This window comes from Macrosteles quadrilineatus, unplaced genomic scaffold (assembly GCF_028750875.1).
Source record: "Macrosteles quadrilineatus isolate MER2022 unplaced genomic scaffold, UCM_ALF_1.0 Scaffold_2__2_contigs__length_208266976, whole genome shotgun sequence".
Lineage (NCBI taxonomy): Eukaryota > Metazoa > Arthropoda > Insecta > Hemiptera > Cicadellidae > Macrosteles > Macrosteles quadrilineatus.
Window position 1 is genome coordinate 34,106,819 of NW_026542595.1, and position 26,115 is coordinate 34,132,933.

Below are 26,115 nucleotides of genomic sequence, written 5' to 3' on the forward strand. Positions count from 1 at the left end.
ATACCGATCCGGAACAACAACAAACAACATAAAATGAAGATATGTATAATAGTTTGGCCAGCATATCTGAAAATATGCAAACCAACTGCTGTTCTTTATATAAACAGGTTTCATCTGAATACTATGAGATCCCCGTGCGTAGAACGGGTACACAGCTAGTACTTTTCATAAAAACCAATCATTATCCATGTGTCCGTCTTTTTAATTCTCTTCCTAATACAATCAAGGGCGAACATGATTTAAAAAAAAAAAATAAGTATGGTCTAAGAAAATATTTAGTTGATAAGGAATTTTACAGGTTTTTTTCATTTTTTAAATGTAAATAGTTTGTACTTTTTGAAGTTTGTATCTTTATTTTAATGGGTCTGATTTTACTTGTTTAGTTTTAGTGACTTTTGCTCCGTACATTTATGTATTATTATGGCAATAAAACATTATGATTCTATGGCTAGGTTAGAATGAATTAATTGTAATTTGACAGAATCCCACCAACCGATCTTACGGCCAACCTAACAACACGAAACACCGAAAACAAACCAGCAAAAACGGTGGCACGTTTTTCTCTAATGTTTAACCAGAGAGTAGTGACTCCAGTTATAAACTATTTATCTCAATGGTAGTGGTAGTTGGCAGTACTTTTTTTGACAGCTAATGTGCTAGGCTAATTGTTATTCTGTCGTTTTATTTTTTATTCTACCTAATGTAAATGTATAACTTTGCCTCAAAATTGAATCAGTGTTGTTAATAATATCCTACATTGTAAATAATTGATACCATTGATTGATAATTGATATGACTCGATTGTGGATTAAAGAAACACATTAATCATAATGTAATAAATTTGCAAGGATTAGGGAATCATTCTCTGCAAGGTTAATACTAACCTGGTACGTCATGACTAAGTTAATGTCTATGTCATTTTAAAAGGGTAACGTTGCCTTTACCATAATTATAAAATTAATAGAATCTTAATTAGGCTTAGTTTTACTTCAAATTCATTCATTCATTCATTTACATTTAATGTAATGTCTCTTAAGGATTTATTTGAAATGTAGGCTAATAGGTTATCTCCAGGCCGATAAGTTATTGCATTGTATCCTAGTATCCTTGCCTTAAGCCTAGGAAGATAAATGAAGTTTAGAGCCTTTAAAAAAATATGATTCATAATCAGTAGGCAACTAACTATAGTAAAAGAATAGTAGTTGCAAAGTAAAACTAACAGCCTAGGAGCCACCTCTTGGACAAAATTAAAACTTGACTAGTAATCAACCAAAATAGGCCTTGTAAGTTAAGTTGCGTTTACAACAGAGTGGATCTTGTAGGTACCGTAACACTTGTTTCTGAAACAAAAGTATTTTTAAATAAGTACAAGATTTACAACCTAACCTACCCTAAGTATGTGCACTTGTCTTTGATTTTGTTGAAAACAATTTAATCACTGTTCCTGAGAACACGAGGTTAGTCCCTCTCGAGATAGTCACGTGGTGTGGGTAGGTGCGGTGGAGGTAGCGCGGAACTGTTTTGTCATCAGACAAAACATAGGATCTAGGAATTCTATTTTTTTTTACTACTTTTCCTGATGTCCAAGGTAGAATAAATTACAAATTTTCTTAAAATACACTTTGTCTACTACATTTAAAGAGGGTAACTCTTTGCTATTTCTATCATAGTACCTTTTAATACAATATTTTCTCTTTTCTGACAATATTTTATTAGGTTTTGTTACTTAAGGCTGCAAACTACCTTAAGACAGTGGCAATAGGCAATAGGCTATTGAGTTTTCTACTAAACATTAACACTGCTGGTGAAGGTTGATATGGTTTACTAAGTGTTATGATAACTTAACAATGTAAGGTACACATCAGACTAAGATTCTTTTGGGTACCGGTACTTTCCTGTTAAAGGGAACATTCATTATTATCGATGATTTCTTGTCGATATATCGATAAAAGTATGCTAAGCATTTGACGTTGTGTCACATAGCATACTTTTGGACAAACTGAGACTCTACGGTATTGGAGGGAGTGTTCTTGATACACTATCGAGCTATCTGCAGGGGAGAGCACAGATCGTCTCATTGTATGGCGCATCTTCTAGTATGAGGAGTGTTAACCATGGTGTCCCCCAAGGGTCTATTTTAGGCCCACTTCTCTTCACCATCATGATAAATGATCTGGGGTTAAATGGTCAAACACTTTTGTTTGCGGACGACACAACCCTTATATCCACAGGTCGAGACATAACTCAGCTTAAACTGGAGGCCGAACACCTGCTATCCCAGGCTAAGGACTGGTTTAATGCTAACCAGCTTAAAATCAACGAGGAGAAAACTCAATCTCTGATATGTAGCCTAAAAACTGTGGAGGAGGAAGAACCAGTAAAACTGCTCGGCTTTTGGATAGATTCCAAATGTAGCTGGAATTCCCACATTGAAAAGGTGTGTGTGAAGCTTTCCCGTGTGGTTTATCTTCTGAGAAAACTGAGATCAGAAATCACTCTACCTTATCTGATGACTGTTTACCATGCCCTCTTTCACAGTCATATTACATATGGCTTGGTCCTGTGGGGACACTGTTCAGCTGCGCAACAGGACTACTACTGCAAAAGATGGCACTTCGGGTGATCACATTTGCGGGATATTACGACCACTGTCGCCCGATTTTTGAAGAACGGCAGGTACTAACTGTGTTCAGCCAGTATGTGTATAACATCCTTGGTCTCCTGAAGGAAAAGGAAACTGACTTCGACAGAAGGAGTGACCAGCATACTTATGGGACACGGAATGCAGTAGACCTTGATATGCCCCGATGTCGTCTTAGCAGAACTCTAAAATGCTACCCACGATACGCTATCAGGATTTTTAACACGCTTCCCAAAACTGTTAGAGACTTGAAGATTAAGCCTTTCAAAAAGACCCTCCTCAAAGCACTGGTGAAAAGGCCGTTGTACTCGTTGGCCGAGCTTGAAGAGCCACTCTTTCCATCCTGATTCTGACATACGGTAACTGGACCTAATTATTCAAAACCGCCATGCCACAATTTTTTCTGTTGTATAGTGTTTGTAAATATTAGTTTTTGTATAAATTGTATATATAAATAAATTGACGCAATCTATCCGATAATGTCGGTCAAAGATGAAGACATCAAGTATTCAAGTATTCAAGTAAGTAAGATATTTTATTTTTTGGTTCACTAGGCCTATAGGCTAATGATATTAACAAATTGAAACTTATCTTATCAGCTGACAACTACGATAAATAAATATTGTTCAGTAGGCCTATCAAAAAACAATAAAAAAATATTATATTGAAATAAAACTGTTCTAAACTAACCAAACTTGCAGTAACATTTCAAAATTCTGTTTGATATCCTATTCCCCATATGCCTATCAAACGGAATTTTGAAACGGTAACTTAGCCTACGGTACAGCAAGTTTGGTTAGTTAAATTCGGTTAGTTTAGAATACTTTCTTAATCCATTATATTGTAGGCTATTATTTTTGCCTAAACAAGATTAGTTCTTAATTAAAATTAGTTCTCTAATACGAGCTAAAACTAACTTAATAACTCGCTTATTGAACCAAGTATAACTTAGACATATTTGCTATGTCTGTTTTTCTGTAATTTAAATGCATTTAAAGATATTAAAACAGATGGAATATAGATTGTAAACGAAAACAAAAAAATATTGATACAATGAAAAGAAATCAACGATAATAATGAATGTTCCCCTTACCAGGAAAATACCTTCTTTTGTTTTCTTCAGTAAATCTTTAGCTATTTTGACACCTGACTCAGCTTGTCCATTAGATTGAGAGTGTTTAAGACTATCACTAGCTTAAAATCATACTACTCAGAAAACTCGTCCAAAGCATTAGAAGTGAATTGACTTCCTGAATCAACAACTAAAGTAACAGGAATTCCATGGCGAGCAAATATTGATTTACATTTCTCGATTACAGATTTTGAGGTTATGTCTGACAAAGATACTAACTTAATATATTTAGAATAACAATAGTCCATTAGTACAAGAAAATATTGGTTATCAAACTCAAAAATGTCACCTGACACTTTGTGCCAAGGCAAATCTGGTACTTCATGAAACAACAACGGTTCTTTTGCATTCATAGCTTAAACTTAGTACAAAAACACTACAATTATTTACAAAACTTTCAATGTCTTTATGTAAGGTGGGTTAATACAATAAATTACGTGCTCTAATCTCACATGTTTGTTATCCTACATTTACACATGTAATTTTTAGGAACAGAATCTTTGACTGAACATATATTACTGAATGATAAGTTTTTGTCAATTACATAACTAGACATAGATTTAGACGTGAGCGATACAATTTCAATTGAAAAATATTCTTGTGGACTAGTTTAACTTAAATGTGATAATAGTGATAGTAGCTTACATACCGTACCTTTTAATCTGACAAAAAGCTACACTAAAAAAATATATAGTTAAAAGTTAGGCTACACATAGGTTGTTTACATGTTTCGGTTTCGGCTTGTATCCGCCATTGTCAAAACATCGCAGTTGGATGGGGAAATCCTTGTCATTGTTTACTTTTAAACGTAATATACACACATCAAATCAAATCAAATCAAAATCTCCTTTAATCATGAATGTACAAGTACAAAGAATAGAGTCAGTGAGTACTTATTGTCTGTTCACAATATTTTAAATTGTAAAATTCCTCAAAGGATTAAATTGCTTTTTCTACTAGGTATTTTTTTAGTTTAAAGTAAAATTTCCTACTATTACATTCATTTTAGCGAATTTCCCTATAGGGAAGTAGCTATTACCTTAGGTCTCATGGTAAGACCTAGGCCCGGGACCGATTTACTTTTTCATTTTGATGTCCCCAGAGGCCAAAAACACCATTCGTTCAAATTTTTAGCGAATTTCCCATATAGGGAATAAGCTATTACCGTAGTACTCATGGTAAGACCTGGACGCGGGACCGATTTTTTTTTTCATTTTGAGGTCCCTAGAGGCCAAAAACACCATCCGTTCAAATTCATATATATATATTTATATATTTATATATATATATATATATATACTAGCTGACCCGGCGAACTTCGTATCGCCTAAGTTATAGGTTTCCCCTAAGACAGACCGATGGAAAGAAAGTACCGTTACGTTTAATTTTCAAGATGATCTCGTTCGCATCGCTCAATCACGTCCTGGTTGAAGTTCGTTCGCTACGCTCACTCACCTTTGGGTTGGAGCTCGTTCGCTGCGCTCACTTGCCTTTAGGTTGGAGCTCGTTCGCTACGCTAACTCGCCTCCAGGTTAGCTCGTTCGCTACGCTCACTCGCCTCCAGGTTGAAGTTCGTTCGCTACGCTCACTCACCTTTTGGTTGCAAATTAGCTGTTGTCATAAATGTAAAAGAAATAATAGTGCTGCACCCTGTTGGTAATCCTTGTAACTTTAATGCTATTGAACATCATAGAACAGAACCAACTTGTTTAATTGAAACAGCTGTTAAGATTCATTAATTCCATTTCTCATAAGGTTAACATGGGAAACTCCAGAGCCACTGGGGCGGAGCCCTTTTAAGAATTTCGAAACGGGAAATAGTTTACGTCCGATTCGCATACCTACAGAATTTACACACCAAATTTCATTACGATCGGTGAAGTCGTTCCGGAGGAGTTTGCAGACAAACACTGTGACACGAGAATTTTATATATTAGATATATATGTGTCCGTCAGCACGATTACTCGAGCAAAAATGATCCGATTTTGATGAAATTTGGTACAAACGTGTAAACGTACGTTTATTCGAACGAGTTCGCGATCCAGCATGATCGGACCATGGGAACGGGGGTTTACGGGGGGTTTTATGGGGTAAAAATAGGTTTTTCCCATTTTTGACCCAAAAAACATAAAATTTAGCAATTTCTTTCCAAACCATTTTGTAGAGCTTAAAAAAACAAATAATTTAGTATATTGAAGCGTTATTATGCGCCTAATGGTTACGGAGAAAATTCCAAAAAATTGTAAATTTAAAATTCCCATGTTATTCTTATGGAGAATAAGTAAACTGTTGTAGTTTGCTTGTTTGTGAACATATTTTGATCAAATTTGGAAAATGTTTTTATTTCTTACTAACTATTCACATTTTACAAAAAAAAAACAGTTTTACCCTCCCTGATGCAGCAAACCTAAGTACTTGTTAAACTAATTCTATTTAAATCAAGAATAAATGTTATATTTTTAAGTAGACATTTCAGTATAAATCCAATCAGTCAAATGGAAATTCGCTTAGTCTGCAGGTTTGCTGCGGCGGGGGTATTATATATCTATATATAGAGATATATATATATATATATGTGTGTGTGTGTGTCCATCCGCACGATAACTTGAGTAATTTTTGTCCGATTTTGATAAAATTTGGTTTGAAGGTGTAAGGCGGGATAAACTTGAATAAGTTCGCGAACCAGCATGATCGGACTATGGGAATGGGGGTTTATGGGAGATTTTATGGGGTAAAAATAGGTTTTTCCCTTTTGACATAAAAACACAAAATTTCACAATTTCTTTCTAAACCATTTTGTAGAGCTTAAAAAAACAAATAATTTAGTATATTGAAGCGTTATTATGCGCCTAATTGTTACGGATAAAATTCAAAATAATTGTAATTTTAAAATTCCTATGTTATTCTTATGGAGAATAAGTCAACTGTTGTAGTTTCCTTGTTATGAACATATTTGATACAATTTGGAAAATACATTAATTTCTTACTAAACTACAGTACCTTTAAACATTTTACATTTAAAAAAACTTGTTTACCCTCCCTGTTGCAACAAACCTAAGTACAAGTTAAACTAATCTATATATTTAATACGCGACATAAAACTTTGTGAACAATAAGGCTTTTTTATTTTAAGATATAACCCCACATATTATATACCAAAATGTTCGTCTAGGTGTGTAGATGTGCAAACTGACTTTAGATTTTCGAAATATATATTTTTAAGGGCGTGGGCTGCCCTCAAAGTTCCTTCCATAAGGATAACATTGTGATTGATTTGAATGTTATTATATTCTGAAACAGATGTCAATACATTAGTTTAAAAAAAGTTAAATCCCAGCTGTTTTGTTTGGTTTTGAAATGTAAACAGTTTGCATGTTTTTAAAAATAATTAGAAACCCGGCAAAGAAATGTTACCTATAGGACACGACGGGAGAAAAGTTTTACATTATATTTTCGTTTAAACATGCCAAGGACCCGACGACAAAGAAATATTGCCGGTCGGACACGGCGAGTCAACATACGGCAAGCAATGCAAAACGTAAGGAGCCCAGACGAAGAGCTGGAACAGTTAGTGGCCACGTGTATTTACAAAATTACACTGAGAATGGCATTAAAAAGTCAGAAATGTAGTGCGCTACATTTTAAAGAAGAACAAAGAGGACGAGGCGAAGGATTTTCACCCTGCTGCCATAAAGGAAAAGTGAATCTTCCACCATACCAAGAAATCTATTATACTAAGAGCCTACGTAATGGGGCAAATCTTTTGAGCAGAAACTACAAAGAGAACATTAGATAGTACAACCAGGTACAACTCTGCGCTCGCAATGGTCAGCACTCGAGCTAAAATTGAAGAATATAACAGTGGAGGGCCTTTCATGTATAAGGTGCACGACACAATTTATCACCCGATTGTCACCTTTCAACCGTCAGAAGGGGAGCATCCCACATATGCCCAAATTTATACCTACGGACGTCGAAACCGCTGTTCAAGAAAGAATGCTAATCAAAGCTAATGGCTCTTGCAGTTCTGACTCAACTTGATATTAATCCATACGCGCAAGTTTTCAGCATGATGAGCTCCGTCCTGCAAAATACCCCTACTGAACAGCAAAAAGAACTTAGAATGCATATAGCCAACGATGGAGCTCAAGACCAATGTCGATACAACGACGCAACTTCTAACGACGTTGCTATAATATCCTAATTTATTTTTCGTGCGAATTCGCACAGGTTCACACTATTTCTGTTTAAATAGGGAACAAATGTGATATTTTTAACACGTTGACTGCGCGCGCCGACTTTACAGGCGCTCCCCAGTGGCGGGCGAAGCCCCGGCGCGCAACCGAATCAGCGAACCCAATTGGCATTCAAATATTTCAGTCTGACGAATCACAAAAGAGCAGTGGTGACTGTGCTGCGTTACCCCGAGAGTGGATGTAGTTCACTGAAACACCCAAAGGTAGCAGCACTGCATGGATCCGTATCCAGTGTCTTTGTAATGTGGGTTGAAGAGAAAAAATCCCCGAAACCGGGACAAAAGCATTGCCAGACGGGATTTTACGGGAAATTTTAGTACCAACCTACACCAAAGTAAAGCTCGCATTCTAAGCTGGCAGGCTGGCAACGATTATAACGTCTCCGTCTGAGGCTAAGCTCACACTGACTCAATATATTACTGTTGGTCTGGTGCCGACTGTAGTCGGCGCGCGCCACCTGGGAGCGCTGGCGACGCCGACTAAAGTCGGCACGCGCAGTCAACGTGTTAAGGAAACATTTTAGTGTAAATCCAATCAGGCAAATGGAAATTCGCTAAGTCTGCAGGTTTGCTGCGGCGGGGGTATTTTATATCTTTTGGTAAAAAATTTATATATCTAAGGCCTCTATACACTGTACATATACATATTTGGACGGGACAAAGACATTTACATAAACGAATAAAAACTATGAATAGGCCTATTACAATAAATGTACAGGCAGGAAGCGCGCCGCGGTGAAGGTCAGGATGCAGACTGCTGGAATTAATTTTAATATTAAACTTAAACATTTTTTATTGGTTTAAGTTAAATCAAAATCAGCTGTCTGGCATTGTGTATCTCAAAGTGCTATCGAAGCTTCCGCTTGTTTATATTAAAACATGAGAGCAAATTCAAACATAATTTTTTTCTTTTTGTTATAGGTATTCTTAGTTAAATAAGTCTAAATATACTTTAGTGTTCTAGATAATTGTAGGCTAAACTTAAGCTAGGCCTATGCCATAAATTCTTTGAATATGTCCTCTTTCTACCCCTTTCTACATTCATTGTAAGTTATTAAAGCAATGTGACCTGAGATGACTGGGACAGGTGGCGTCGTCCTGTAATCCAGCTACTAGGAGGTCACGAACTGTGGATATTCATAGGCATGCACTGTGGATGCGATACTCCCTGGTGTGGATTAACGTCCGCACAGGTGAGTACTACGACTATCCGCAGTACTATCCTGATAATTAGACCAATTCGTATATACTAAGGAAAAAAAGTGGTTCGGATTCCACTATAAACTGTAGGTCCCTTAGTCGGCATTAGTTGTATGGGCTATTAATTAACAGCTGTGTCTAAGGAATATGTCGACCTTAGTCACTAACAAGACTTCAAGATCGTGCCACTCATCATACACTCATCTCCATTCATACTTGGCTTAAAATACCTACTTTGTATGGTCGCCATTTCAAAGAAAAGTATAAAGTATAAAAGAGATCAATCAAAATTCGAATGCTAACCTATTCAATATTAAAAACCTTTTTTCCAAAATATTTTGTGGATTATTTTAGGTTTGTAGTTGAAGAAAGTGTTACATACTCACACTATGTATCATTAACTTTGCGTATGCATCACCATAGGAACGCAGTTAACGACAGAGCGTTTGTTGGAACAGCTTGCTGTATTTGGAACGATCTCCCTTTAGCTATTAAATCCCTTAAATATAGTCGTTCCTGGTTTGTGGCAGCACTAAAAATCTCTAAAAAAAAAGTGTGTGTGTGTATTTGCAAAATTTAAAATTTACTGATTTTTGTTAAAAGTTTATGTATCTATGATTTCTGTTTTGTTTTATTGCAAACTGACTTTGTTAAGATATTTGTATCATATTAAAGTACAGGTCATATTTACATAAATATGTACAGGTACATATTTAGGTACAGGGCCATGTGGCACTAACTTTGCCTGTGTAAGTAAATAATTTTTCATTTAAGTTCATTTTTTATTAAAACATATATCTGCAATATACTTTTTAAAAGAACCATTTATTTCTTTCATAAAAAGTTCTTTCTTTCAGCTAAACCATGCCTGTAGCCGCGAGGAAAATTCATATGGCGACTAATTTGACAGATCTGAGAAATCATGGTAAAGTTGATTTTTCAAAATGGAAGGACAAACCTTGTGACAGGTTAGTGTGTTGTTTTAATCAATTGTTTTTGTTTTTAGTAATATTTAGCTAAGCCTAGGCTCAGGAAAAAAACTTTATCAATGTCCGACAAAGGAAAACATTAGTCTAGTAAATGTGTATCATTTAATCAGTCAGGGTAGATGATTAAAGTAGTTGTCAAAAAAACTATGTAGGCTAGCTTACTTTTGATTATTTTGTCTTCAAATAAAATCCAAAATAAAAGGATAAAGAATTTGCACCATTCATAAAGTTAAACGCAAGGGGCTGGGTCACTGAAGTGCTTTGCTCATTCTAAAGACTTTCTCAATTTGTTCATTTATTAAAATTTTTAACCACAATCATACACAGTTCATTGCACATAAAAATATACAAACATAAAATTAAAACTAAATTTAAAATATCAGACAAAAGTTCTCAACACCGACGTTTCGCCGCACCAAAATCAACGTGCGGCGTTTTCAAGGTTATTTCTCTTCTCACGCAATCGTTGTGAGCACCTAACCACGACTGACGACCCCGGTGGTGGAGGAGGGGGAGGGGAGACTCTGTTATCTAGAACAGCTAAAGCCGAGTATGGAACCTTGGGCAGCACCAGAAGTGACACTCATCGTCCGCGGGCCCTCCGCAGTGTCATACGTTAGGAGGCGAAACCGGAGATAATCCTCTATGATGCGCATGAGGTATGCCGGCACGTGGAAGGTGTTCTCCAGAGCATCCAGCATATCGCACCACCTCGCCGAATTAAATGCATTTCGCACATCGAGCGTTACGAGCAGCACAACCCTGCGAGAGTAGTGGGTAAAATCCTCAGCTCTCATCACGGCTTGCTTCACCTCCTCAATCGCATCAATCGTTGATCGCCCCATCCTGAATCCATACTGACGAGGGGAGAGGTCCCCCGCAGCGACAACGGCTGAATTTAGCCGGGAACGGATCAATTTCTCGAGGACTTTGCCAGCCGTATCCAACATACACAGAGGTCTGTAAGAGGATGGCAGATCTGGGTCTCCCTTGCCCTTCCCAACAAGCACAAGCCTAGCTGTCTTCCAGCACAAGGGGAAAACCCCTTCAACCAGGCAGGCGTTGTACATGCTCCAAAGGATCAAGGGGTTGGTAGTCAAAACCTTCTTGAGGACTTCACCGGGCACCCCATCGGGACCAGGAGCCTTGTTGTTCTTCAGGGATATGACGGCCGCCACCAGCTCTTCAGGGCTGAAAAGTGGGACGTCGTCCACCCTTCCATAATCCCGCAGTGGGCGCAACGCGTGAGCCGGGAAAAGGGACTCGACTATCCTCTCCATATTTATTATTTATTTATTTATTTATTTAATACATGTCATTACATCATTTTTTGACAGGACATAAAGTCATATACATGATATACTAAAACTAAGAAATAACAAAAATGTCTTACTAAATTATTAATCTAACTTAACGTCCCTATTTAAATAACATTCTATAGAAAAAAAAATTTTTTGTTTTTAACCAGGTCTTCAGGGTGGATCTGAACTGTGTTTTACTATCAATATTTTTTATGCGGAGTGGTAACTTATTGTAAACTTGTGGGCCTATATATTGGGGAGATAAATGAAATTTCTCTAATCTATGGGTTTCAGGCTTAATATAACTCTTAAATCTGGTGTGGTGGGAATGAATGTCTCATAGTGACCCTGTCCATGACGGAAGGTGGAGAGCGGGTTCCAAGTTTCTTGGTTACAAGTTTGTAACCCAGGCCCCACGGGTTGGAATCAACATCGTCCCTTAATTTATCCCAGCAACTGCGTTTACTCCGATTGATGGCTCGACGAAGATACCTCCTAGCCACCCTATAAGCATCCGACTTACACCGTCTGTCTAGGGGTTCTCTAGCCCTGGTAGCAAGTCTTCTGGCCCTCAATGCCGATCGACGCAATTCCGCAATCTCGGCAGTCCACCAGTACACAGGACGCTTATTGCACCGGTATCTCCTGCGAGGCATAGACTCATCGCAGGCCGAGACAATAAGTTTCATCGTGGATGCAACTAACGCCTCTGCGTGAGGCACGCCAGTTGCAGGATGAACCACCGGCGTTCTTCGTAGGATGGCTCCATTGAATTTTGCCACGTCCAGTTTTTTAATGTTCCATCGAACGGGCACTTGACGAAACGCTGCCACTTGTCTCTGATGACCATCCAGGACGTCAAAAATTATGTACTGGTGGTCACTGGCCGTGTAATCCTCCAGGACTCTCCAGGCTCTGATCCTTGGCAAAAGAGACTCAGATGCAAGGGTAATGTCTGGGATCGTTCCCCGCATCCCAGGGCGCCGGAAAGTTGGCGTGTTGCCCTCGTTGACGACAACGAGTCCGGCTCTGGCAGCAAAGTCCAGAATGTACTTGCCCCGGGAATTTGTGAGGGTCATTCCCCACTCGACAGCCCTAGCATTAAAATCCCCACCCACGACGACGTGTCCTGTGGTATTGCGCACGCTCTTTTCCAGGCGGTCTATCTTCTCACGAAAGTCACGGATGGCCTCATTGGGAGTGAGGTAGACACTAAAGTAAGTGACATCCCGGCACCGAACCCAAACGAAACCTCGGCCCTTCGCGTGACCCCGTACTTGTACTGTAGCTGCATTACGCGCCCAGATTGCAGCAGTACCAAGACTATCAGGGAACCAAAAAACTGGGTCCCTATCACGGTACTGGTACTGTTCGCTGACTAAAAGCGCGTCGACATCGTGTTCTAGGGCAAGCTGACATAGAAGTGCGTCAGCCGTCCTGGATCGCTCAAGATTGCATTGAAGGATTCTTATCTTCGTGGGAGGGCTTTCGCTTGTTATAGTGCAGATTTAAATGCACTGCACTGTCCAGACCCAGCTATATGCTTCAAGTGTTTTTCAGCGAGCCCATTTTCTTTGCAAAGAAAACAGGACTCGACTTGGCAGTCCTTACGGATGTGACCGACCTCCCCGCACCGAAGGCAGTTCTTGCTTCGGTCGGGTCCCTTGCAGTTTCGGGAGGAATGGCCGAAACAGAGGCATTTAAAACACCTCTTTACTTCCAATCTCCGTCTGAGCCTGCAGTTGACCCAGCCGACTCTCAGATGTTGGAGTGCCAGCACCTTATTGGCATGTGCGTCTGCCATTTCGGCGACCGCCATCCGCTGCTGGCTCCTATTCGGTTTTGTGAGCCACACCTTCAGAAAAGCCGTTTGCCCACCAAGCTCGGGGATAGCTTTCTTCAGGGCTTCCACAACATCAGCCTCCGTCGACACACAATCAATGTCTCGAACCTCGACTGATGTCTTTGGCTCGAGAGAACGGACGGTGCCCTGGCCTTTGACAGCTGCCTTCAGTTCGGCAGTAAAGGCTGCTTTGTCTTTCGACCTACCCAGTTCAAGGAGAACGTCCCCGCCCCGGGTTTGTCTAATCGACCGTACAACCGTATCGGTCTGCTCTGGCTTAGCATTGGCCTTGATTGCACCCAAGACCTCGGCAAAAGATCTCCCCCCTGAGGGTTTGACAATGATTGCCTCCATCCTGGGCTTTTTTGGCCGCAACCTTTTAGGTGCAGGCACCGAACCGGGCCCAGTTTGGGCCACGCCAGTTGGCTGTGCCGTCACTGCCTCATTTTTCATGGAGGCGACCTCCGCCCGCCTCAATTGCCTCTTCTCCTTTTTGGAAAGGCGTTTTTCCCAAACAGCCCCAGGTGTCTCCACCACTGACCCCTTTCGGGAACTTCCCTGAAGAGGGGTCGTGGGTTGCTGTGCCAGTTGGCGCCTCGCTCGAGATGCAGCTACGTCCGAAAAGGGTCTGGGCACAGCAGACGAGAGGTCCGTCTGAGTCGCCTTGGCCTTTACCGTGGTCTTTTTGGTCTGGACGCCTTCTTCTCTTTTTGGAGGACTCTCCAATGTGGAAGGCCTCCGACGTTTCTTAGAAGGCAGCGCTCTTTCATCGGGCAGAGACACCACCTTTTCGGCAATCTTTTCCATGGTCGCCTTGCTTACCAGACGGCAGGCAAAGACGAAGCCAAGGTCATCCTCTAGTTTTGCCATTCCATTTTTTACCACTTGGTTTACGGCTCTCTGGGTCCGGAAGGTGTCCAGCATAGCCTTAATCGTCTTTTCCATGTCACGGAGCCGGGTTTTAATGTTACTATCTGCGTCAAGATATTCCTGACGCAGAAGCACAATCTCAGAGCTTTCCGACCGCGACGCCGCTGTGAAGGTTTCCTTCGGCATCCCTACAACAGTTCCCGGCAATGCCAGTTCGACATCTACATCGCCAACATTTTCTGGACCGTTTCCAGCTCCACTTGCCGAAAGGGATCCTAACGGGGGGAACGTAGAGCACTTGAAAGGTTCAGGTGGCGGAGATGTCCTTACGTTTTTCGGTGGTAACGACCTCTTAAGCTTGGAGCTTCGATCAAAGGGGTTCTGCTCCACTTCAGACGCTTCATTTTGCTCATTTGAGCTCCTATTCAAAGATGTGTTTGTAGGATTTTTATTAAAACTCATCGTGTTTTCTCCAGCGCATCGTGCGGCAAGGAGCGGCCCGGTTTTCAATTTCTTTCTCTATTAGTGTATTGTAAACCGGGCTGATATCAATGGATGCGTTGGCTAATGAATCTTGATCTGAAGTAATAAACAAAGCCTCAATAATATTCCTTTTCTTCCAATTAGGCTCCTTGTATAATACACAGCTTTCCTCCCACTTTATACAGGGAGCGGCAGAAATATCTGACGGTTTTCAAGCGAGTACAGTCCGGCAGCCGAGTGGAGGGGGGTGGTGGGGAGCGGCTCATTCTCAAGGCCAAGTGATACCATTTCAGTCGCCATGGAGCAGTGGACCAGTATACATCGCGCGTTTGCCGTTGAGACGTTTTTTTAAAAATGGCGATTCTGTTGTTGGTACGCAACATAAGTTACGGAGGCATTTTAATGTGGCTCTTGGGGAACCTATCCCATCCCGAAACACCATCAAATTGTGGGTGGATACCTTTAGATCACAGGATCAACTGCAAAACGTAGGCCTACAGGCCGTCCAAGGCCAGTGAGGACGCCTGAGAACGTGGAGCGAGTGCTAAGGAAGTAATTGTTATTTACACAGACCGTGAGCAGTTCCATGATTGAGTCAATTGGTAGTTTAGTTCTCTCAGGAAGAGTGTTATCATTCATCAATTTTTGTTTAACAATCTCCAAACATGGGACAAAAGGTACATTGGGAAATAGATTAGTCACATCAAAGCTGACCATTATCGTCTTGTCATTAAGAGTATAATCCCTTATCTTTTGTACAAAATCTTCCGAATTTCTTAAATGGGACGTTGAGTGGCCAAATAATGGGGACAAAATAGGTAATAACCATTTGGACAACTCGTAGGTAGGAGCTCCAATGGCACTCACAATTGGTCTTAACGGTATGTTTTCTTTGTGCAACTTAGGTAGTCCATATAGATGGGGAGCTTTACAATATTGTGGACTGAGTCGGAAAAATGTACTGTCAGCATTGTATTGTTTATTATTCTTTAATGCTGCTTTAATTTTATTCTGTACCTACACTGTTTGTCGGATTTCGATTAAGAACTTTGTATTGTCCCCCAACAATTATTTCATCGATTTTATTACTGTAGTCAATTTTGTCCAAGACCACAACAGCTCCACCTTTGTCAGACGGTACAATTACAATGGATTCGTCACATTGTAAATCATGCAGACACTTCTTTTCAACCGAAGTAAGGTTTGGTTTTAAAACTGTGGTTTTTTTTAAAGTATTAACAATACCAAATCTATGGTAATCTCTAACTTCAGGTGTCAAAGAAGATAAAGCAGGTTCAATAGAAGCTATTATGTCAACATTGGACACATGACCAGGGGCAATACCGAAGTTTAAACCTTTGCTCAAAACATGTTTTTCCTTATCTTGTAATGTCCTACTCGAGATGTTGACTACCAGTTTGTCCAGCCGATCGGCGTTATCTGATATTACGTTCAAACTTGCACAATGGCCAGCACGTTGTTTGTTCTTACTTTGCAATAATCGTTCAAACTTAACTTTTTGTTTGACGCTTTTGGAATGATAAACCCTGTCATATTTTAACTGGAATTTGAATAAAATTGGTTCTAAATCCATGATCTACCATATCCATAGTATCCATTAGCCTACACTTTAACAAATCCACTACTTCGCTATTTATATACTTAGCTAATCTTACTTGGTTAATTCTGTTGCGAAGAAGTTTGTTACTGGCTTCAAGCAATATTCCGTTATATTTATTGTCCTTTATTAGATTTATTAGATTAGATTAGATTAGATTACACTAGATTTATTAACCTATGGTTCAAAAATATCTGAACACGTTCATGACACCGGGCATTGTATAAAGTGGGAGGAAAGCTGTGTATTATACAAGGAGTCTGTCAAATATATATACTGTTTTGTTCTAAGTATTCTTATATTAATTTTTAATTTTAATGCACTCTAATAATATGTAACTGATTTCACCACAATCTCCATTTAAATACCATTTCAAATAGTTAAATGTTTTCCTCATAGAGTGCATCAGTATCTTCAAACCCCAATGGTTTCAAGACTAGCTCTCTGATTGGTCACTGATATGTATCACATGACCAACTCCTTCCTTCAGTAGAGTAGTGGCACTCTTGGGCAAGTCCTGTTGCTATGAGGACTTAACATGCCTTTTCTCCTACATTTTCAAATACCATAAACCTCTTTACCAACATAAATATTTACCGCTGGCTTATAACTTATTATAAAGACAATTGAAGTGTTTTTTAACATCATATAGTGTGAAAAAGTGAACTTATCAACATTATAGCATTTCAGGATTCATCAAAGGGGGCCCCCAGTCTACGCATCAGTTTAATAACAAAAGGTTAGTGTATCCAATTCAAAATTACTATAATACAGTCCACATTGCTTTCTAATTAACATAACTTCCCCACATTTTTGGTACTTCGAGCCGGACGGATAAACTCAGTGCGTTGGAAATATTTAAAGAATTGTTAAGATTTAATTTCATTGTGAAATACATTTTTTATTTTATCACAAACACATTTTTATAATTTGTGAACATTTATTAAATAAGCCAGTGTTGTTTTATTGTTTTTTTTAAATCATAGGACATTGTACTATATATTTTCAAAATCAAACATATTTAAGTTTGATGATTTTTCATATTTCATTTCCAAACATGCACAAAAGTGAAAGTCTAGTTTCATGTCCAATTTTAAATATTCATGATTATATCTCAGCCATTTCATGAGCCTTATCTCTAGCAGACATACCCCCCTTCCCCTCTCAGTATTCTGTTTGCATTCCAGGATATTCATTGTGTAGCCAGAAATAATTATCCTTCCTTTCCTTGTTCTGATTATCTACAAATGTTATTGATTCTCATCTATCACGAAAACAGCTGATTGCTTTGTACAGTAATATTGTCGATTGATCATTATTGTATTAAATGATACTTCTGGAACTTCTGGAAAGAAAATTAAAATGTAAATAATTTAGTGTGATTTTATATTGCAAATACTTTGCAAAATAAGTTATTGAAATTTCTAGTGAAGAAATAACTTTAATTTATAAATTCCAAGGTGGAGTTTATACAGACCTTTTGAGTTTTATTGTGTGTTTGACTATTCTATTCCAAAATGAGATTTTTATCTTTTGTCAAGCAAAGTCAACTTATTGAACAAAGACTTAGTAGTATTGACAAGCAAGTTACAACATTAAGTACTGTTCAAGCCCTTGAATCTTTAAATGATCAACAAATAAATAGAATAAAGTTACTTTCAACTGCAGCTTCTCAAAAACATGCAGAATTTGAAAAAATTGTTAATAAGTTGTTCTCTACAACTCCCCTACCTGAAGACATCGTAGATGAAAAGGTAACCGAACTTCAAGATAAAATATCTGACCTGTACATAAATATTAGTAGCTTATGTAGCACATTAATACCTACACCTGCAGTATCTGAGCAATTGAATCAGTCCACCGCTAGTTCAACAGCACAAGCTGTGGCTGTACCTCCGACAATAAAATTGCCTTCATTGGATTTAGGTAAATTCTCTGGTCAACCAGACCAGTGGATGTCGTTTCATAGCATATTTGAAAATGCAGTTCATACTAATGAGTCACTCAGTAACATAGAAAAATTTACATATTTGCTATCCTGTCTCTCAGATGAGCCATTGAGTTTGGTGAAATCTTTGCCTCTTAACGCTGCGAACTATGCTATAGCATGGCAATCTCTGATAGATAGATACCACAATACAAGGTTGCTAATCACTCTTCATACTAACAATATCTTAGATTTGCCTCAACTTACTAGGCCTACTGTCAAACAATTGCGGAAATTTCTCTCAGTTTACAATGAAAACTACCAGGCCTTAAAAACTCTTGGTCATGATATTGCTAATGAAAGTTTGCTTTTGACAACGCATATTTTGCGTAAATTTGATTCTGCTCTCCGCACTAAGTTTGAGCACTCACGTAATGACTCAAAAAAGGTTCCTACTATCAATGAATTAATTCATTTCTTGGAAAATAAATGTACACAAGAGGAGGCTGCGGAGTTAGCTTCTGTTTCGAACAAAACATTTTCACCAAATGAAAATAAGAGCAACCACCCAATCAAATCTAATTTTGCAAATAAGGCTAAAACTAATAGGGCTAATGTTGTATTGTTGTCGTCTAATGACAAAGATCGAATGCTTAAATGTATTTATTGCTCCGCTACTACTCACATAGTATTCAAATGTCCTAAATTTGGGGGCATTAATACTAAAGACAGGTTTGACTTCATTAAGAGTAAAGACTTATGTGTAAACTGTTTTGGTATGCACAAACCTAAAATGTGTAAATCTAAACAGACTTGTCTTACTTGCTCAAAACGACATCATACTCTCCTGCATTTTGACCAGGCTCAAACAAGATTGAATGAAGCAAACACTGATCCCTGTACAAGTAATGTTAAGTCCCCTGATCATGTCAACCAATCGAATACTCTTATGGGTTTGGCTCGTACTCAGAATAATACTGTATTGCTTGCAACCGCTTTAGTGAAAGTTTCTACTCACAAAGGAAACGGTCTCGTTTTGCGTGCTGTTTTGGATAGCGCCTCACAAACCACACTTATTTCAGAAAGTTGTGCAAATATATTAAATGTAAAACGCTCTGCTGTTGGCGTCCCTGATATCAAAGGAATTTCTGTGGCTAACATAAAGCCTAAAGGTTTCACACATCTGAATATCTCTTCCCTCAGTGGGTCAAATTTGGCCTCTTCTCATCCTGTTCTTATTCTTGATCAGATTACAAGTAACCTGCCTCGAGTTCAGCTCTCACCCTTCATCAAAGTTCAACTGAAAAAATACATGCTAGCCGATCCAACCTTTGACTTGCCAGGTCCCATTGATTTATTGATAGGAGCGGATCTATTCCCTCAAACTTTACTTGAGCCGCCTGTAAGTATGGGAGAAAATTTACCCTTCATTATGAGAACAATTTTTGGCTTTGTTGTGCTTGGTGCCGCACCTATTGCTCCCTCCAATCAACCGCTTCAATTTAGTGGAATATCCACTCTTCTCTCAACTAACGACTTAGATCTTCATGCTACTCTTCAACGATTCTGGTCAATTGAAGAACCGCCTCAAACTTTGAAAATTTCGCCAACTGATGCAGAGTGTGAAAAACATTTCCTAAACTCACACTCACGTGACAATACCGGTAGATATATCTGTCGTTTACCGTTTAAGGAATCCCCTCAGAAATTGGGTCTTTCAGCACCTGTAGCTAAACGTATGTTTAACTCACTTGAAAATAAATTTGCTGCTCAACCAGACTTCAAGATGAAATATGTTGAATTCATGCAAGATTATGAGACTTCTGGTCATATGGAAATTTGTGAATCAATTCCGCCCTCAGACGAACCTCACTTCTTCCTACCTCATCATGGTGTTTTTAAAGGAGACAAGCTAAGAGTGGTTTTTAACAGTTCGGTCCCAACTTCTACTGGAATCTCGCTTAACAGCTTACAACACCAAGGCCCAAAACTGCATAACTGATATAATTTTTCGCTTTCGACAACATAAATATGTCTTTACATGTGACATAAAACAAATGTTTAGGCAGATATTAATTCATGAAGATGATAGAAAATTTCAATTGATTTACTGGAGAAAAGAGCCCTCTCATCCGATCAAAGTGTATCAGTTAACCACGGTTACATACGGCATGAGTTCAAGTCCATATTTAGCCAATCGTGTTATCCAACAGCTAATGGCCGATGAAGGTGATAACCATCCGCTAGCAGCCAAAGCTCTGCAAGATCAAATCTATGTTGATGACGCTTTGTTAGGTTGTGACACTTTAAATGAAGCCCTTGACTTACAGCAAGATGTTATCGATTTACTACTCAAAGGAGGATTTCAGCTACGAAAATGGTCTTCTAATAATGAAAAACTTCTTGAAAATGTTCCGCTGGATCATCGTGAAACTCCCCTCATGCTTCGAAGCACTGATCAACCTTGTCACAGTGTCCTTGGCTTAAAATGGATACCACAAACAGACAAATTTTCTTATGCTATACCCAAACCCTTAGGAGTACATACAAAGAGAGCACTTCTTTCTTTTATTGCTCAGATTTATGACCCCATGGGGCTAATTTGTCCGCTGGTTTTTTGGGCAAAGGCATTAATGCAGCACATTTGGTGTTTAGGGTTAGAATGGGATACTCAGCTTCCTGAGACACTTTCTGAGAAATGGTCTCAATTTATCAGTGAGCTCTCAGAAATTGACAATCTAAAAATACCTCGCTACCTTCCCATGGTAAACGCCAGTAACATACAATTACACGGCTTTTCAGACGCTAGTGAATCAGGCTATGCTTCATGTGTCTTTTTAAGGTTAGAAGATTATGATCACAATGTTTCAACTCATTTGTTGATTGCAAAATCAAAGGTAGCTCCGCTTAAACGCACTACAATACCTAGGCTTGAACTATGCGGCGCTCATTTACTTGCCAAGTTGCTTCACTATTGCATCAATAAGTTTGATAAACAATACCATATTACAGCTATCAATGCGTGGTCAGATTCTATGATTGCTCTGTCATGGATCCACACCCCATCTTACAAGCTAAAACTATTTGTAGCAAATAGAGTAGCTCAGATACAAGAGCTTACTCCTTCATGCATATGGAGACACGTTTCCTCAGCAGAGAACCCTGCTGATTGCGCCTCTCGTGGCCTAACACCATCCGCTTTAATGAATCATGAGCTCTGGTGGTCAGGACCTAAGTGGCTTAAATGGGACTCAATTACATGGCCACAAACTAAACTTTCCCCAGATCCTGAAGAATCTCTTAATGAACTGAAATCAGAGACATTCAACCTCATAACATCAACCGATGACTCTAAACTACATTTTTTAAGTAAATATTCCTCATGGTCTAAACTTGTAAACGTTATGGCTTATGTTCTTCGTTTTATTAAATGTCTAAAGCTAAAGGCAAAGATAACCACTCATTTAACCAAACAGGAATTTGAAAGTGCAACAAATCGCATATGTTGGTGTGTGCAAAAGGAATGCTTTGCAAATGAGATCAAATCGCTTCAAGCTAAGAAAACATGTTCTACCCAAATACAACGGCTTGCACCTTTCTTAGATGAAGAAGGAATCATACGAGTTGGTGGAAGACTGAAAAATTCACCACTTAAGTACAGTGCAAAACATCCCATTTTGCTTCCCAAGAACCATTTTGTAGTCCACCTGTTGATTGATTTCTTTCATAAAATATATCTACATGCAGGACCACAACTCCTTCAAGCAATGTTAATGCAAAACTACTGGATATTGTCTCAGAGAAGTGTTATACGCTCCAGAATATTTAAATGTATTCGATGTTTCAAAGCTAAGCCTAAAATGACAGCACCTTTAATGGGCGACTTACCTGCTGGACGTGTTACGGCTACTCGTTGTTTCAATGTTTCCGCTATGGATTATGCTGGACCTTTTACAGTAAAGGTTCACATCTTACGTCGACTGCAGCCAATTAAAGTCTATCTCTGTTTATTTATATGCTTTGCCACAAAGGCTGTACATTTGGAGATGGTCACAGATCTTTCAGCAGATGCATTCATTGCTTCCTTAACTAGGTTTACTGCCAGACGAGGCACTATATCAGATTTATATTCAGATTGTGCCACCAATTTCATTGGAACAGCCTCAACGCTTAAAAAATGCTTCCAAGACCTAATGATAAAACCTGAAACACAACGGTTTGCCCAGAACAACAAAATAACTTTCCATTTCATACCACCTCGAGCTCCACACCAAGGAGGCTTGTGGGAGCGGGCAATAAAAAGTGCCAAATACCACTTGAAGAGAGTCATAGGTACACAAATCCTAACCTATGAAGAGTTTCTAACACTGATTGCTCGTGTTGAGTCAATGTTAAATTCAAGGCCTATTACACCACTCTCTGCAGACCCATCTGACCTTGAAGCATTAACTCCAGGACACTTCCTGACAGGAGGACCTCTGACGTCTCTAATAGAACCTCATCTCACGGATACCTCTGTAAATCGCCTGAAACGGTGGAAACTTGTGCACGCATTTGCTCAACACATATGGAACAGATGGCATAGAGAGTATCTGCAGACCCTCCAAGAACGATCTAAGTGGACTACTCCAGAAGAAAACCTCAAGATCGGAGACTTAGTAATCATTCATGAAGACAATACTCCACCTCTTGCTTGGACGCTTGGTCGAATCATCTCAGCCTCTCCTGGTCAAGATGGCACTGTAAGAGTCGTTCAAATCAAGACGTCTACAAAAACCTTAACACGACCTGCAGTTAAGGTTTCCCGCCTTCCTATAAACTAACCTAACATAACTCTGGCTACCAACCCCCTTCCTTATTTTTATTCCTCATATTTCAATCATGCATGGTTCTTGTTTTTCTGTTGAACCGGATCGGTTCAAGGGGGCCGGTATGTCAAATATATATACTGTTTTGTTCTAAGTATTCTTATATTAATTTTTAATTTTAATGCACTCTAATAATATGTAACTGATTTCACCACAATCTCCATTTAAATACCATTTCAAATAGTTAAATGTTTTCCTCATAGAGTGCATCAGTATCTTCAAACCCCAATGGTTTCAAGACTAGCTCTCTGATTGGTCACTGATATGTATCACATGACTAACTCCTTCCTTCAGTAGAGTAGTGGCACTCTTGGGCAAGTCCTGTTGCTATGAGGACTTAACATGCCTTTTCTCCTACATTTTCAAATACCATAAACCTCTTTACCAACATAAATATTTACCGCTGGCTTATAACTTATTATAAAGACAATTGAAGTGTTTTTTAACATCATATAGTGTGAAAAAGTGAACTTATCAACATTATAGCATTTCAGGATTCATCAAAGGGGGCCCCCAGTCTACGCATCAGTTTAATAACAAAAGGTTAGTGTATCCAATTCAAAATTACTATAATACAGTCCACATTGCTTTCTAATTAACATAACTTCCCCACAGAGTCTAATTGGAAGAAAAGGAATATTATTGAGGCTTTGTTTATTACTTCAGATCAAGATTCATTAGCCAACGCATCCATTGATATCAGCCCCTGTTTACAATACACTAATAGAGAAAGAAATTAAAGGATGCATAGAAAAATCTAAACAAAAGAAGATAATGCCATCAGCTGTTCTAGATAACAGAGTCTACCCTCCCCCTCCTCCACCACCGGGGTCGTCAGTCGTGGTTAGGCGCTCACAACGATTGTGTGAGAAGAGAAATAACCTTGAAAACGCCGCACGTTGATTTTGGTGCGGCGAAACGTCGGTGTTGAGAACTTTTGTCTGATATTTTAAATTTAGTTTTAATTTTATTTTCATTTTTGTATATTTTTATGTGCAATGAACTGTGTATGATTGTGACATGACAAGGACTGCGTTCTCGTGATTTCAATAAGGTGAGTGATGCCCAACAAAAAAAAAAAATTATCATACTTAAGTTGCCTCCTGTCAAAATATAGAGCATAGGAGGTGACCGGAGTGTGTAGGCAGTCCTCCTCGCAGTGACCTTAACATGCAGGTCAATCTCTCACTGCCGACACCAAGTCCATCTTGGGCCACCACACGAGTGAACCGTATGTCATGGCAGGCCTTACTACGGAGACAAACAGCCAGTCCATAAGCCCCAGCTTGAGCCCTGAGGTCCCTCCTACGAATTACCTTTTTTTTTATAGAGGGCCAGGCTTACATGTAAACATGGGATTGCAGCGCATTATTGTGCACCGTCATTTACAGGTCCACGCTTCAAACACACTCTAGCACACTCGGACAGGGCAACAACTTCTGCCTGGAATACAGTGGCCATTTTCCCCAGGCCTACGCAAAACTGCGCCTTGGGTCTGACTCCATAATATTCCAGCTCCAGTGCCCCTTGGCTTTTTCGAGCCATCCGTATACTAAGTGATCCCCCTTTTCATGTATTCAGGTTCACCCTTATCCCAGGCAGCCCTGTCAACAATGTTGACATTGTATGACAACTTACCTTGATCAACTCGGACGAGTGGCGTCGTCCTGTAATCCAGCTACTAGGAGTTTACAAATTGTGGCTATTTATGGGCATTCACTGTGGATGCGATACTCCATGGTGTGGATTAACGTCCGCACGAGTGAGTACTACGACTATCCGCAGTACTATCCTGAAAATTAGACCAATTCGTATATACCAAGGCAAAAAATGTGGTTCGGATTGCACTATTAACTGTAGGTCCCTTAGTTGCCATTAGCTGTAGGCCTATGGGCTATCAATTAACAGTTGTGTCTAAGGAATAAGTCAGCCCTAGTCACTAACAAGACTACAAGATCGCGCCACACATCCTACACTCATCTCCATTCATACTTGGCTTAAAATACCTACTTTGTATTGTCGCCATTTCATTGAAAAGTATTAAAGTAAAGTAAAGTAATGACCTTTTGGAGTTGTGGTCCCCATTGCAGCTTTCGGTCCAATACCACACCCAGGTACTTTACCTGATTCTGCAGTTCAAGCACTGAGCCTTGTAGTTCAGAGGTCCTATGCCATTTAGATTCCGCCTTCTGGTGAAGAGGACCACCGCTACTTTGGACGGGTTGATTGAAAGGCCTACCTCTGTGCACCTCTGTCAAACTGACCTGAAAGCTGTGTTCATGAGGTCGGAGACCGTGTTATTGAATTTGCCCACAACCAGTATCACAATGTCGTCAGCATCCTTGAACGAATAAACCACTGTCACTGAGAGATCTGATTAAGTCATCCACAACAAGGTTCCAAAGAAGAGGAGAGAGTATGTCACCCTGTGGACAGCCTCGTGTGGTCCTGGCCTGGTTGTTATTTTATTTTATTTTATTTTATTATTTTACATTTTAACTTATGCAAGGAGCTGAATGTTAATTGTGTTTATTCCTCAGTAGTGATAGAGAAATTGTTTTATTTTATTAGCTTAGTTATTTTAATTACGATGTATTACGTCCCAAGTATGTGTGTGTGTGTGTGTGAATGTGTCTGTTGCAGCTACGCCGGTGCGCGTCGTCGGCGCCTCGCCGCGGGTCCGAGCTGTAGGTCCAGGATAGCGGACCTGCACAGCGTCGCCTCAGTCACCCCTCCCCCGCCCACTCCTCTCCCTACTGATAACGCCCAGATCCTTATCAACAACCTCGCTCCCTTTGCCAAACAATTCAAAGCTGCTCACATCAATGCTCAATCCCTCACAAAACATATTGACGAAGTCAGAGCAATATTTCGGACTCAAAATTTTGAAATCATTGCAGTTTCAGAGACTTGGTTGAAGCCGAGTATTTCGCCTGGGTTGATCGCACTGCCTGGTTATTCAGTTTTCAGAAACGATCGTTTAGGAA

At 39.4% G+C, this 26,115-nt stretch overlaps 1 protein-coding gene across 2 annotated transcripts in view; it reads left to right on the forward strand.

The window, feature by feature from the left end:
- The first annotated feature begins 682 nt into the window (after positions 1-682).
- LOC128983914 (ubiquitin carboxyl-terminal hydrolase 8-like) overlaps positions 683-26,115 on the forward strand; it is an 85,519-nt gene continuing 60,086 nt past the window's right edge. The window contains exons 1-3 of one of the 2 annotated variants that reach the window (XM_054403177.1): positions 683-887; positions 9,117-9,222; positions 10,087-10,197. In XM_054403177.1, coding sequence (XP_054259152.1) covers positions 10,094-10,197 — 104 coding nt within the window. In that variant the 5' untranslated portion in view covers positions 683-887; positions 9,117-9,222; positions 10,087-10,093. The remainder of the gene's footprint in view (positions 888-9,116; positions 9,223-10,086; positions 10,198-26,115) is intronic. The other variant, XM_054403176.1, reaches the window with a different exon arrangement.